The sequence below is a fragment of the Xyrauchen texanus genome, chromosome 35 (genome assembly GCF_025860055.1).
Source record: "Xyrauchen texanus isolate HMW12.3.18 chromosome 35, RBS_HiC_50CHRs, whole genome shotgun sequence".
Classification (NCBI taxonomy): Eukaryota; Metazoa; Chordata; class Actinopteri; order Cypriniformes; family Catostomidae; genus Xyrauchen; species Xyrauchen texanus.
In genome coordinates, this window is record NC_068310.1 from 8,463,350 (window position 1) to 8,478,843 (window position 15,494).

A 15,494-nucleotide genomic window follows, 5' to 3' on the forward strand; every position below is an offset into this window, starting at 1 on the left:
TTCAGAATAAATATGAAGTTGAAATGTAAAGTGAAAACTCCACACTCCATCTATCTATCCACCAAGTGGTGTAGAAGATTGAAGACCTTGCTCTAAACTACTATATTAGCCAGGTGTTGATTTATATTCATAGATAACAATGGCTTGCTGGATCCATGCTAGTACACCTAAAACAGTAGTATTGTCCTTGGGTAGAGCACTGTGTGTTCCTGAGTCTTAGTGTATGCCTAAATTGGTGAGGCAACCCAGACTACCACTCCCACCCCCTACCATTTTCCTATTCTTCAGGCCTTTTTTGGACTGGGGTGCTCGTAAGCGAGAGGGAACAGAAGGGGACAGAGGGGGAAGGACGGAGCTGTGGATGACACAACGGATCTCCTGAAAGAAAGAGAGTTAGGTACACCGTAGCTTTCTGAATAAGGACATGTCTGGAATTTCAGTCCTTCTCTCTGTGTAGGTCCATACCAGTGGTTCTGCTGTACCTCGTTTAGCTTCGGCTCTGCTTATGCTGGTTCTAAAGTCCAGTTTTGCTGTTTGTGGCCTTTCATTCATATTTGCCATATTATGGTAAGGTGGGAGGGATCCTTAACATTTTTCAATTCTTTTAATGGATTAGTTTACCCAAATAAAAATAAAAAATAGTTCATATCACTGACTAAACCACATGGCTTTCCAAACATTTATGACTTACATTCTTCCGTGGAACAAAAAAGGAAAGTTTAACAGAATGCTTAAGGTCTTTGCACAATCTCATTGAGAAAATCAAAATCAAACTCTTCATTACTGCTGCATCTAGTATTTAAATGTTTTTTTTTCAATCTGCTTGTCAAATACTTTTCATCTGTCATAGGCATAAGACATAAGGCATAAGCTGAAAGCCACCAACCATACCGTGGTAAAATTGCTTTTCAATTACCGCAACCTGTTGTAAAGGTGTGAATGTGTCATTTGGGTCACTTTCTATGTGCAAAGGCCATTCATCTGTGATTCGCCTCTCATAATCGCAATGCCTTTGGTGTGAAAAGGCCTTTACACTGCTCTTTTTTCATACAATGAAGGCATAGTGACCAGTAGCTATCAGGTCCCAAAAAGGACAGAAAGCACCATGAAAGTGTCATAAAAGTCATCTTTATGACATGTGTGGTATATAAAAATTTTCTGAAGCAATACAATACTTTTGTATGAGGAAAAAAACCTAAGATTTAAGATGCTATTCATTAAAAATCTTTGCGTTCGTGCATATATAAAAATGTGCATCAGTGATCCCTCGTGTCATTTAAGGAATTGCGATGCGGTAGGTTTAAATGTGAAAGTGTGAGAGGTATGAGAGCTCAAACTCTACTATAAATAACTATAAATGCATGTGTTTTATAAAAGAAAATGTTATTATACTAATATCCTTCTTAATATCTATGAGCTAAATGAAATGGGGCTAAAAAAAATCAGTTTGTAAAACGGTATAATCTTAACAGTAGCAGAAGTTGCATAACTGGGGAAAATTGTAATAATGGTTTTCCACAGCTGCAGAGCGCTCACCACACTGAAATTAAATCCATGACCACAAAAATGCTCTGTGGGGAAGTCTTATTGGTTGTCTTGGTTCAGATTAATTTTGCAAATGGCCTCTATGACTTCCTGTGTAAATAGTTTCCTAAAGCTGGATGCCTTTCTGTTTGGTTTTAAATAAATTCACTTAAAATTTAACCAGTGTCAATTATTACAGATCACAAATATTTAATAAAGAATTTGTATAGATCGCATTGACATTTTTATATTGCTGTTGCAAAGATAGAGACGACTGTTAGCCTATAAAAACATTCTTTTGACTCGTTCAAGTCCTTTATTTGTCTTATCATTAGTGATTAGGAATGGGTGATATATTCAATTAACATAATAGATTCAGTATGATTTTGTTTGTGATATAAAATACTAATTTTATTTGGCCATTACATTTTCAAAGACTAGTTTTACACCTCCATCTTGTGTGATGTCTTGTTGGAGTGTTAAGACAGTCTCTTGTCTAATGTGTAATTTGTTTTGGGATGAATCACAGAAATTACACACTTTACCTTTAAACCATTGTAGCAAAGATTGCAATAGTGTGGGGAAGTAGCCAATGATTAATTTCATGCATTTTTATTCTGGCAATAGCTTGGTCAAAATAATGGTTCCAGAGATTGGAGGAAAACAAATTCACACTTTTAAGCCATTTTAGAGCAAAACAAATATTGAGATATTTATCAAATATTGTAAAAAATCTGAAGAGTATGTCACTCAGCCCATTTAGAGATTGCATTGAAAATATTGCATATATGTTTTGAAGTGAGCTCATGTGACGAAATACCCACGTTTCACTGTCTGCCAAAGACCTTATTCAGACATGTTTACTCCACTGATGGTTAGATTTATGTTTGAGGTTTATGTTGGGGGTTGAGTTTATAAAATATGCATTCCTCCTCACTGTAGAGCCAGTAGTTTTTCATAGGGTGCACAAGAATTTTTTTTTTCCAAAACAGCAATTGTGAGTGGGGTGGCCAGGCTTCGATCCATGGTGGCCACACCCCCTAGCTACGCCTTGAGAACCCTATATCTTGTCACCTGAACTCCACTTGATATCAGGAGCCTGAAAAATCTGGTGCCTTGCTCGGCAGCTTGCCGTTTCCTGGCTTTTTAGTGCTCCAACGGCCATTTTGTCTTTCCTTTCCAATTCACCTCTTTCTGCTGTAACATAATGGGATGAAGTGATTGACAGGGCTTGTGTAAATGATTACATGATCTGGCAACATTCTTATTCTGTATTTAAAGCAGGGTTGGGAGAAGCTCCAGCTCAGAAGGGACATTTATGGTCACACCATTTGGAATGATGGCTACTGTCAACCTTCCTATTGGTCTTGAGCTGTCTAAATGAACCAATTATTTAACAAAAGCCTGGAAAGGGCAGCTGATGTTCCTGCTTGTATTTTGTTGGCTGGAAGAAAACATTTTGTTATGTATGACCTAACTTTTTCCTTATTAGAGATGTGTCAAACTACATATTTCATCAGAAAATTTACCTTTTTACCCAGCACTGTTATAATATCTACAGTATATTGTGAATAATAACAATGCTCACAGTGGTCGATTTGAAGTCTGACAGTCTTGAAACGTCCACAAGCAGTGTTGTTAAAATTTTTGTATAGTTGCTATTGCCAGTCTAACCCTTGCCTGTTCCCTTGCATGGGGTATTAATTTTGACTTCCTGTTTTTCCTCCTGTCTACCATTCTCTCCCAGTAGTCCTGGGTGTAAGGGCTCACATAGTGGCCCAGGTGGAGCCGCCACCATTGCAGCCAACGAGTGGAGCAACAGTGAGAGCCCAGAGGAGGGGCAGGATGATGGAGTGGATGGGATGGACAAGGTCGGAATTGACGGGGATGCAGAGGGCGTCTGGAGCCAAGACATCGAACAGAGCTTCCAGGAGGCTTTGGCCATCTACCCACCCTGTGGCCGCAGAAAGATCATTCTCTCAGACGAAGGGAAGATGTATGGTGAGTCTTAGAGGGCTGAATACCCCCAGCCAGAGTCGCTTGATGGATTTACATAGTGCTCAGATTATAACCTGTCAAATGTTTCAGTGGCAAAGCAACAGTAAAATCTTCAACGTTACAAATCATAAGAGATCTCTGAAGTAGTTTTCCAAATGTGTCTCCTTATCTCGGACCTTGAGCCACGAGACCAAAACCGCTCTGCATTCCCACCATTAGGCCAAAAGCACCACAGTGTTGACCTAAAACCCGCCCTTAATACTCCACCCTGGTACAAACGTCTCACACACCTCATTCATATCACAAGCCAAAACAAACATGCATGTTAACTAGATATCAAGTTTATATTGTATGTAAACGTTAGCTAGCTAACAAGATAAGTTAACGCTTACAACTCATCGACTTTAACTGCCATGGTGTCCCGAGTGGTCTCTGCACTAACAGCAGGATGATGTCCCAACACACTGTCCATGATCTCGAACCATGGAAAGTACTAACTTTGGGCACTGCTTTGTCCATTGTGCATCTTAACAGATTTGAAATGTGCCCACAATTTGTTTCGCAGAGATGCAGGTGCGTGATGTCACACAAAAATGTCGGCACCCAGAGATGTACAAAGTTAGTTATGAACATTCACTTTTATTAAATTATATCAATCAATGAGTCAGAGTTCCTACATTACAAGATATTAAAGTTTTTTGAACAGAGACAGGTGCACAAAACAAGGTAAATTAAACTCTCTTTTGATGATCGTTCTCCTGTAGCACAAATACTAGCATAGCAGCATTGCTTAACAGTTGGGTTGCTATGAGATGTCCCTGGTGACAGTCAAACCTCTGTTAAGCTAACGGGAGCATTGCAGTTTTGGTTGTTTAAACATAATTTTCCAAGCACCTGGCAATGGAATTCCTTTATAGTCAGAGATCGGAGAATTCAAGTAGGGATATCCCATATCCGACTTGAATGAAACACAGCACGAGTATCTTGCTAAACTCCACCTCTGACATTGCCCCTGCCTCAATCACCAGTAGGCCTTCTTTGGCCCAAGGGTTATCGGCAGGCCAAAGGCCCTGAATAAGCCCAGAGGAGGCACGATTAAGTCCCTGAAGTAACAGTGGGAATGCAAATGGCCCTGGCACGGACTATCACGCCTTCATTTGGCCTGACAGTGTAAATGCGGCAACCTGTTTGAAAAAAGTTATTCTTTTTTTATTCCGTTTGTTTACCCTAGTAGTGCAGAAATTACACACAACTTAAAAAAAATCATGGATCCATTAGTACAGCAGTACTATTGTTGAAAAAATACAGCAGTCGAAACAGGGCAAAGATAAACAGGGACAAGTCATTGCATGATAGTTTTACTGAAGTGTTTCACAGGATGAACTTATGACTCTCCACACCTCCTGATTTTCCCGTTTCTATACAGAATCCACTGACTGGAATGTTGTGTGTCCCATTTGAGTCAGCATTCTCAATACACCATGTGTCAAACTCTTATCTCATATTCAGTATACATTTTTTTTAGCAGTCACTAGAGTCATTACTGAGTGAATGAATCAGACTTGACAGGAAACAGAGCTGCCCTCATTCTTGATCCATAAAGATGGCAATTAAGTTTACATGAATCACTTAATACTGGAATGGAATATTGATTCATGTTAGTTTGGGTTTGATGGCGTTTATTTTACTCTACATTTACAGTGATATGTTTAGAGAGGTCCTTCAGTATATTCAAATGTGTTTTCCCCAAGATTATTGCACCTGTGAAAATATAGCATTGAAGACATACACTATCTGAATGTGATTTGTATTGAACATTTGCAATGCAAGAAGCTTTTAAGTCACAGATCATCCCTGGAATTCTTGCCACTGGGGTGACAATTTGCCTAACAACATTTCCCCTTCTGTCACTCACTCAACGTTGTGTCGATGTAGTGACACTAGGGGCAGCTCTTGAGAGTCCCAAAACACCTCAGATCTTTGAGAAAAGGCCAGTGAGAATTGGCAAGTGGAATTTGCATGCCACTCCCCCGGATATACGGGCATAAAAGGAACTGGAATGCCCACTCTTGAGTGGTTTTGTATCAGCGAGCTGAATCCCACTGCTGTTCCATTCACCTCTGAAAGAGTTATGCTGTTGTATATATGGTGCATTCCAGTGGCATTCTCTCCTTCTGCACAATTAGTGCAGATTACACACCTGGGTGCTTCGACAGCGCAACTAAAAGAGTATATATTTCTGCAAAGAGTATATTTTCCTCTATTAGAGCAGCGCCTTCCTGGATTCCTTGATGCAGTTGTTATCTCTCTGCCTCCAATGGCCACGGGGGCTGCCTCACATGTCTGGGCCGCGATCACACTGAGGCAGTGGATGGTTCATATTCTCATTACGAGCACATGACCGTGGCAACTGTGCAGTCACGGCTTTTCTTCTTCCGGGGGAAAGCCGCTCCAGCCGCCCACCATGCCGCGCCTTCTACCTACGGTTACGAGGCTGGCCCGGCTGTCGCTGGAGTCAATTTGGGGAGTTCAATGGGCGTGGTCTCGCTGGGTAATTTCCCGCGGACCTCCCATTTCCCAGCACGCTCGTTTGGTGGATTGGTGTTTGCAGTGCAAAACGCCACCACCTGGCAGGATCGTCCACTGCTCCCCTCCTATGCCTGTAGTACTACGTCGTCTCAGGCTTCAGGGATCAGGTGGTGAACCTGCAAGCCCTGTCCCGGGAGGAGGCAGACCCAGCCCTGTCATTACTGTATCCGATGCATGCTTTGCGCATCTACTTGGATCGCACGTAGAGCTTTAGATACTCTGAGGAGCTCTTTGTCTGATTCGATAGACAGCGGAAAGGGAACGCTGTCTCCAAACAGAAGCTTGGCCAGTGGATCGTGGATGCCATCGCTTTGGCATACCAGGCCCAGGCCGTGCCCACCCCTTTGGGAATACTAGCACACTCTACAAGGAGTGTGGCATCCTAGTGGGCACTGGCCAGTGGCACCTCTCTAGCAGACATCTGCAGAGCAGCGGGTTGGGCAACACCCAATACCTTTGCGAGATTGTTCAATCTCCGGGTTGAGCCAGTTTCGTCCCATGTTTTGTCAGGTACGAACAGGTACGTTTGATAATAAGGAACAGCTGGCTGGGTGTATCGCTTGCGTGTATCGCCTTTCCCCTCCGTGAGGCGAAGACGTGCGCTGCTTCCATGCGAGTTCACAAACCTGTGAACCCTGGATGTCCTTCCTCCCTAGCCCTGTGATAGGTGATTCACATGTGCTGGTTACTCCGGCACCCCCTGTGATGTATTTTCCACAGTACGGTCTCCCTCTTGGCAGACCCAATTCTCCCTTGGGCTGAGCTCTCTCTATCCCCTGTTGCTGTGTTTGTAGAGCTCCTCCCCTTCAAGACAGGACCTACAACCGCGCCTCTTCCATGTGCGGCTGATGAGCCCACGTGTCGTATTGCCACACCTCCCCTTCGGGCAGAATATGGCCTCTGTGGGGTCTTTTCCCCCTGAAAGAATAGGAAAGGAAAAGAGCACCTTCCCCAATGCATATAATAGCGTTAGATGGCCCCAGCCGAATCTAATACTCTATGGAGAGAAAACATAGAGAGAAAAGTCGCTTCCTCCTTTCAGGGGTGTAGGGAACTACATGACGTCTTGTGGGACATTGGAGGAGGTTACGTGCAGACTGATGCACCTTCTGTTACATCTGCAGCAGCTTGCTTGCACCTGCATTGGCAGTTCACGTAACATGGTTCAGCTGTTGTGGCGTTTTTCTATAGGGACCCCTAGTGTCACTGCATCGACACAACGAGTGAGTGACAAAAGGGGAACTTCTCGGTTACTGTTTTAAGATGTTGTGTCCCTCTTGCCACAACGCTGTACTAGCCGCTGAAATGGCTGGGACCTTGTCTCGGCTCCTCAGCAAAAAACCTGAATGAGAGTGGGCATTCCAGCTCCTTTTATACCCGTATGTCTGGGGGACTGGTATGCAAATTCCACTTGCCAATTCTCATTGGCCTTTTCTCAAAGATCTGAGGTGTGTTTGGCCGAGATGATTTTTTTTATCCATAGGTCAATTATTATTATTTATTTTTTTTCTCTGAAACCAATAATAAAATCTAAAGTAAACCTATATACAGTATATGTATTTAATGCCTAATTAGCACTAATTTATTTAACAAAAGCTCTAATATGAGTTTTTACTTAAAGTAAACCATTATTCTACCATTCCTATATCACAATTCAGAATTGATCACACGAGAGTGACAACATACAGTATTTGTTTGTCATTTTAGCAATGCAAACTTTTTGCATAATTTGTGTTGTATTTGGTGTGTATAGTTATGGGCCAAAAATTGTAGGACGATTTTTGTTAGCAATTTGATTCGATTTGTCGTATCGATCTTGGTGTAAAGCTAGTGAATATTTATTGTCTGCATTGCCAGTTTTAGCAGATAGAAGTAATTCTTCGGTACACTAATTATATTACAGACCACTCTCTAAGCGTAAACACAGAGTCATTGGCGAGGACTGGGTTAGTATTAGTCTTAAATCTTTTTAACTCTGCTATATGACTTGCCCCTAATCCTTTTATTAAACTATTATTTAAGCCACTTCAGAATGTAATTTATGATTGTAAGTGCAAATGAGCTCATTTGGCTTTGGGGTCCTTCGACCTTTGCCCCCTCTGTAGAAAAGGCTTATGCAGACCAGCCCACATTCTTTACTTTTTTCATTGGCTAGAAAGGGACACAAATTCCATAGCTCTGTGGCCTTGTCCTCCATCGTAATAATCCACCCACGTCCATCACGGACGCTCTAATCCCCTATTCTACAGATGAGGAATGCTTGTTTCAACAGCAGTTATTTTGTCCTTGTGTGGTCAGCATGGGCTACTGGGGTCCATCCAGTGTCTTTAGGCCCCTTAGAGGTCGTTGGGCCCTCTCCTTTCCCTCTGTATAACTGTAAGATTGTCTTCTTTCACTCTCTTTGCAAACAGTCCCATCACAGATACGTTCCAGTAGTCCTGCCAGGCTCCTGATGTCAATCTCCAAAAGTGGACGGAGTTTCCTGATATGCCATCCCCAGATCACACAAGTTCACCAGCTGCAATTTATACTTTGACTAGACGGCACTAAAATAGTCTGGCCATCTGGGGGAGGCATCAGAGAACTGCCCCAGTGACTTTGTGATTTTTCTCCCTCAGAGTTTGCTGTTAGCTACAGATTTTCCAGAGTTGGAGCTGCAACCAGGTGTTGATGTCTTCAAACTGTTATGTAACATAGAAGAGTTTAAGCCCTGAAAGACATACAAAACTATCCATTTAACCTTTTTGTGGTCTTAGGCCTCGTTTACACGTCCAAACTTTTTGAAACGTGACAATGCTAAATACAGATGTAAATACAATTTTGGAGATTTTTTCCACTTCAACCACCTTTAGAGGTGCTTGAAAATCCATGTGACCATGTTGAAATCATTGTGTAAATACTTATACATTCGAAAGTGTTCAAATAATAGCGAAGCATACCTGTAACTCATTCACATGTCAATCGAACGCTGCACAAAAAAAGTTTACTTTGCTGGTAACATGCGGCTTTTAAAAAATAAACTACCATCCAATTGCACATAATTCTCTGCAAATCATAACATTTGTATAGTATAATTGGAAGAATCCATGCCCCAAGTGTTTGGTGCATTCTTGTTCTTCTTTTACTTTTATGCAATAAAAACTTTTATTGTCATGCTGTAACATATTGACATGAAATCAGAGACCCTCATCTCGAAATCAGAATGCCAGTGGTCAAAATAGACGCATTAAGATGCATATTATGATCAAGTGTAAAGAGTAATTTGTCTCACCTGTCCACTTGTAATCATATTGCCCAAAGCACATTTTAATACCAAGTGTAAATTGGGCCACTACCACTTTATGGAAGATTGTCAAAGTAATTTGTTCTGAAACATGGGCTAAAATAGTTACAATGTTGAATTTTCTTCATTTAGAAGATTTAGCTCATACATCGATATACCAGTTAAAATTATATTCCTGTAATGGGTACAAATATCCAAGGACTGATTATGTCACTCTTATGCAAAACATTGCTGTATAGAATGTGCGTTCCAGTCAGAGATTGCTAAAGGCTGATTTATAATCATGCGTCGAACCTACGGCGTATGCTCTGTGTAGTGGCCAACATGTTGGTTTGCGTTTATAGTTCTGCATTCGTGTCTGCGTCATTCATAAATAAACAAAACATAAATAAACAAAAGCAATGCAAGCAATGTCATTTCTGGATTCAAAGTATTTTTTTAATTATTATTGCATTAAAAGTCAGTTCAAAGTATGTTGAAATGTAGGTACAAATTATAAGGGCTGGACTGGTAAGAGAATCGGCCCTGGATTTTACATCGCATCTGGCCCAAAAATTTGTTTTAGCGGGGGGTGGTGGTTCGGTTCCCTGGCCTTTTCTGCATATCACAGCGCCATTTTGTGGTCCGTTCTGCATAACGAAGCCACTCATTTTAGCCCATTCGGCCCATTTCGCGGCCGACCCACTGGCCTGCTCTGTTCTCCCGATGGCTGGTCCGCCCCTGATCGCCCCAAAGTGTGTCGGCACACCGGGAAATGCCTGGTATGCCAGATTAGCAGTCCAGCCCTGCATATTATTTATTATACATGTTTATTATACATATTATTTATTATACAGGCAGAAAATAAATGAGGAATTTACTGTATGCATGCTCTTGAGTTGCTTAAATAATAATACATAAATATATTTTCATACTTTTTACGTACTGTGCTGAAAAAGACATTGTCAAATTAATTAATAACTACTTGCCTGTACAGCACAAAATGGTTGTCATTTTATAGACATTACAATGCATATGACAATATAACCAGCTCTTACCAGGTGCTTTTTTATGAGTTATAAACAGATATATTTTGTCATGTTTCGCTTGTAACACAAACAGAAAAAAAAACTGCAGAAAATATTCTTTAATAGTCACGAGCCAAACTGCAATGTGATATGATGTATAGATATAAAAATAATCTTGGATAAAATGTGATGCTACCTCAGACAGCCTTGTTGTAATCCTGTGGGGTGGTCTTTGGTTTAGGTGGACCAATCACAGCTTTTGTGGTCTGTGTTGACGCGTCACGCAGTTAAATTTAAAAAAATGTGTACGTCATGATATGGAGTAGGCTACGCTGTAACCGTGGAAGCTATGTGTTGCCTACACCATAGGTTCTATGCTGAAGCATAAATCAGCCTTAATGTGCACTACGTCTACCTCCACCTGGCGATTATGTTAATGAAGCTTACACCTGAATATCAATAAAAAAAAATTCTAGTGTGGCGTCTGCTTTATTTGGCCACCAAACTGGTTTCCACTGGTCATGCTAGTCTGGTTTTCTAGTCTTAGAGGGATTTTGGACACTTGTTTGCTGGTCAAGCTGGGAGATCAGCTGGCGGACCAGCTAAACTGGATAAACACCAGCTTGGCCAGGCAGAGAAAGCAGCTAGACCAGCTGAAAATGCTGTACTGATGCAACATCTCTCATAGCGATCACCCCACTAATAGCCTTTCCAATGATTTCTAGGTTGGCAGCTCTCTAGATTTTGGAGCCTTTGTCTTTGAACTCCTTGTGCAATGGAATCTCAAGAATCAAGTTATATCTTGTCTCGATCATCAACGCCATCATTTAGCACTCTTTAAAGCTCCTTAGAGCTTAATTTCTCCTAACAGAAAGCAGCTCTTCTAATAAAGTTCACTTTCATTGCATCGTGGGAAGACTCGTTAAACAATTTGATGTTCCTATCCAGTGTCTGGCTCCTATAATGAGCTTGATTTGTCACATCCTGCACCTGTGATGTCTTACAATTATTCTTTTTTAAAATTTTCAACCTGCAATAATTTTAATTTATTGCCATTGTGTCAAAACTTTTTGGTTTGAGAAACAACAGATCAATGGTCACACTTCACAAATGATCTGAATGTATGTTTTGAATTTGTCTAATTTGTGACTCTGTTCATCATTATTGATAATTGAATGTTTTAGTATTAGCTATTTATTGTGCTTGTTGATAGTTACGATTGTCTGTTCTCACCAGTGGAGTCATGACATCACCTCAGCTGCTTAAGCCCAGATGCAAGAAATGGGCACAAATTTGAGAAATTGAAAAAAGTCAGAACTGTGGTATGGTGGTTAACGCATATGAGCACCACGGCATAATGTGTAAGAGAAATTCAGCTTTGAGTCCAGCCTGAAACATGTTTTTGGTCCCAGTACTCCTCTCTCTCCCTAATTATATCTTGTTCCTCATGTATCAGACAGGCCTTTATTTGTCCATTTTGAAATTATCAGTAACTGTGCCTGATTGGACAATGAACAGAAGTGGTCATTCAGCCTAGTGTCATTTTCAAAAATCTACAGACCGCCTTGTCTATGGATGGTGCACTTTTTTTATTTTATTTACTTTTTTAGATCATTTTGAGTAAATGTTGTGTAAATAAGTGTTCATTGCTATCATTAGATTGTACATTGTAAAAGTAATTTTCTTACTCTGTATATCTGCCCAGTAAAATATCTAAACATCCTTAAAACAAGATATGTTTACTTGAAGAAAAATGAATAAAAGTCTTGTTTTCAAAAAAGAGCTTTAAGAAAGCAAGCACTAGAACTTGTAAGACTGCAACTTAATACAGCTTGATCTCATGAAATGTATTACAACATTTCAGAGGTGAAACTTTCACTGTGCAATAAAAGCAAGTTACATTTTCTCCCAAAGATGAGGTTTTTAAATGTAATGCTCTTTTAAGTTTTAAATCAATAAAACCTACACCTCCCTACCTTAATCTTAAACCTAAACCTAACCATTAGTGTCATAAAAGCAATATGAGATGAAAAATGCAATTGCTGAAGCAACAGCACCATTTTTTGGTGCTTCTATGACACTTCTTGACTCAAGTGTAACATTGCAATTGCAATGCTCTATCAGAGCTGTCAAGTCAAGTGGTTTTTATTGTCATCCAACCATATACAGTATAGTACAGTACACAACGAAACAAGACAAAGTTCCTCCAGGAACATGGTGCTACATAAAACGACATAGGAAATACACAGAACCACATGAGACTACACAGACTAAATAACATTCATACATAAAGTGCACTTGCAAACATGTGCAAAAGTACGGGACAGTACAATAAATTACTAAATTGAACAGGAAAATAGCACACAATTTGATGGCATTTGAAAAAGCTTGTAAATGTAGTTGGCTATGCAAGCATTGCAGTTTATCGGCTCACAAGTGTTTAGATGTCACGATAGTATTGTGTGTTGAACAGGTGAAAATTATGTTTTAATGAATTGATAATCTGCTGTTTTACTTGAGACAGACAAAGTGGGTGTGGGGTCAAGCACCAGAGAGGCATTTATTTAAAATAATAATACAAATAAAATGTCCATAAATGAGAAAATTAGTGTCCAAGGGGAGAAGTGTCCAAAATAAAGGTGGATCCGTGTCCGTCACATCTAATTTGCGGCAGGTGTCCGTGGGTGCCTGTCCAGCACGCATCTAATTTGGGCGGAACCCTCCCCTCTCTGCTCCTGGATCTGTGAGGATGCCAGTGTGTACACAAGGAAATAGAAGCAGGCTACCCGAGAAGATACGTGCTCTGTTTATTTGGCACCAGTGACAAGGCCAAACACACATCAGGTATGCCTCATTCCAACCCGCTGCCCAAACGAGGCTTATTAATTATGCGCCTCTTTTCTCTCCTGCCCACTCCCGTCGTGAGCCTGGCTGAAGGACAGCCCTCAGAGGCGGGGCGACAATGACAAGCGGGAGGGGCGGTTCATTTTGCCACAAAGGAAATAAAACCCATTGTTGTTCTGGCGCCTCTAGTGTTCATTTCACCAGGAAATTGCCACGATATGCACAGCAAAACATGTAAAAATCAGTTCATTGTTGATGTAGCACCTTATATAGTGTATCAGCATTATATCATCCATCGTCCTCTGATATGTAGATATTGCTATCAACATTGGCCATAATAAAACATATAGGTTGACCACTTCTCTTATTGTATGTCCCTCTACTAAAAAAGAGGCAAAAAATGTAATGGGAAATAAAATAGTAAAAGACCTAATGTGAAGAAGAAAGCCTGACTGCAACAGGGGAGTGAGAGTACAAGTGATGTGGGGAGGAGTAGACCTTAAGAACTCAAAGGTCAGTAGGGAGAGGTTTGCTCTTCAGGGGGTTGTCAAAGGTCAGGGTGTGGATTCTGACCCTCCCCTCTGCCTTAAAGGGACAGAGGCTTTTGTTTCAGGGCAGCAGACATAAACGCTAAACGTAACCGCATTCTCAGCTTCAGATAAGTGCTGTCCTGAAGTGACCACTGAGGCTGGAAGGTGATCTGTTACAGTGGAGACTGACCCAGCCAAGGAGGTCTTTAATATGTCTGGAGAGAGCTATCAACTAGATTTTTTGAGAGAGAGAGGCAGAAAGCACACTATGCCGTTCTAAGCCAGAAAAATCCCATAAGGACACGTTAAGATGGGTAGAATGAAAAAGGATGTGTAGAATCAAATACACATACCGAAAGACCTAACTGTACAGAGCTAATTAATAAGAAAACGAAGCCAAATCTCTGACATTTTAGGCAATTTTGAAATCCCAGCCGGACGCTTTTTTCAGGTCCAAAAAAAGAGGACATGTCCTTGAAAAAGAGAGCATATGGTCATCTTACCCTGCACCTAACTCAGTCCACTCGTCTCTTGCTCTGACTTGTATGTTTTGACTGCTTAGGTGTGTTTGTATCTATTTCAGAACAAGTCAGAACATGTTCTGCAGGATTTCCAGTGATTCAGACAGGATCTTCCAGAAATGTTTTAACTCATATATATATACACACTGAGCATGACATACATAGTTGCAATAATTGCAAATGTATTCATTATATGTGGTGCCAGTGACTTTATGTAGTTCATTTATGATTCTCTTCCACACCTAAGTGAGCTAGTAAATTAAGATTTTACCTGGATCTCAAGAAATCATTAACCCTATTTGTTTATGTAATTGGCCATCATTTTATGCAGTTTAATTTTTAGTTTTATCCTTTGCACTATGCAGCATTCTAGACAGAGTATGTGACTATGCAACAATGCAACATATTTACAGCACCAAAGGCATGTGGTACTGCAAATGCATATTTTAGTTCAAGTAAAATTGATTCAAATAATACTCATCTCATCTTAAATAATTATTGGAATGGCACGGTGGTAGATCCTACCTGCTGTGAGGGAGGAGTTGCTACAAACACGGCGACCGGGGGGCAGCGGGGACTGCCCAAGGGAGATGTGGGTCCGTCCGTAGGGGGACTGTACCATGGAAAATACACACAGGGGCATTAATCCACAAGGGCCCATCCTGTGGAGCACCAATTCCAGTACAGAGTAATTTTAGTACACATAGTGTGTCTGGTCGGGAAATTCCTCCGCTGAATTCGCGGACAAGAGGGCTAGGGAGGAAGAACATCCAGGGAGCGTGAATCAAGTGGACTCTTCTGGGGAAAAGAGCACACTTGATCACCTCAGTGGAGGGGAAAGGTGCTGTGTGCAAATGGAACACCCGGTCAGACGTTCCGCATTCCCGAGTTCTCAGACCTGAGAGAACATGACGGGCAAGTTGTGACATATAACGAGAGCGCATCGTATGAATGGATCAAGACGTGCTTGCCCCGTATTAGCAGGAGAAACCTCCACAGGGCAAGGATTACAGACAGCAACTCTAGGCAGTTGATGTGTCTTTGCTTGAGTATTTTGAATGGGAGTTTATGTAAGGCACAAGAACGGTCGTAAGCTGCCGCCTTTCTTGTGTACGATGAAGTAAGGGCTGTAGAAACCCTTCATCTCGGCTGGAGGGACAGGCTCTATCGCGTCTTTGAGTAAAAGTTTTTAGAAAAG

The 15,494-nt window shown here is 41.1% G+C and overlaps 1 protein-coding gene across 4 annotated transcripts in view; it reads left to right on the forward strand.

Moving 5' to 3' along the window:
• Positions 1-15,494, forward strand: part of tead3a (TEA domain family member 3 a) — a 56,115-nt gene that overhangs the window by 12,870 nt on the left and 27,751 nt on the right. For all 4 annotated transcript variants that reach the window (XM_052106474.1, XM_052106477.1, XM_052106475.1 and 1 more), the window contains exon 2: positions 3,272-3,525. In XM_052106474.1, the coding sequence (XP_051962434.1) occupies positions 3,387-3,525 (139 nt within the window). In that variant the 5' untranslated portion in view covers positions 3,272-3,386. The remainder of the gene's footprint in view (positions 1-3,271; positions 3,526-15,494) is intronic.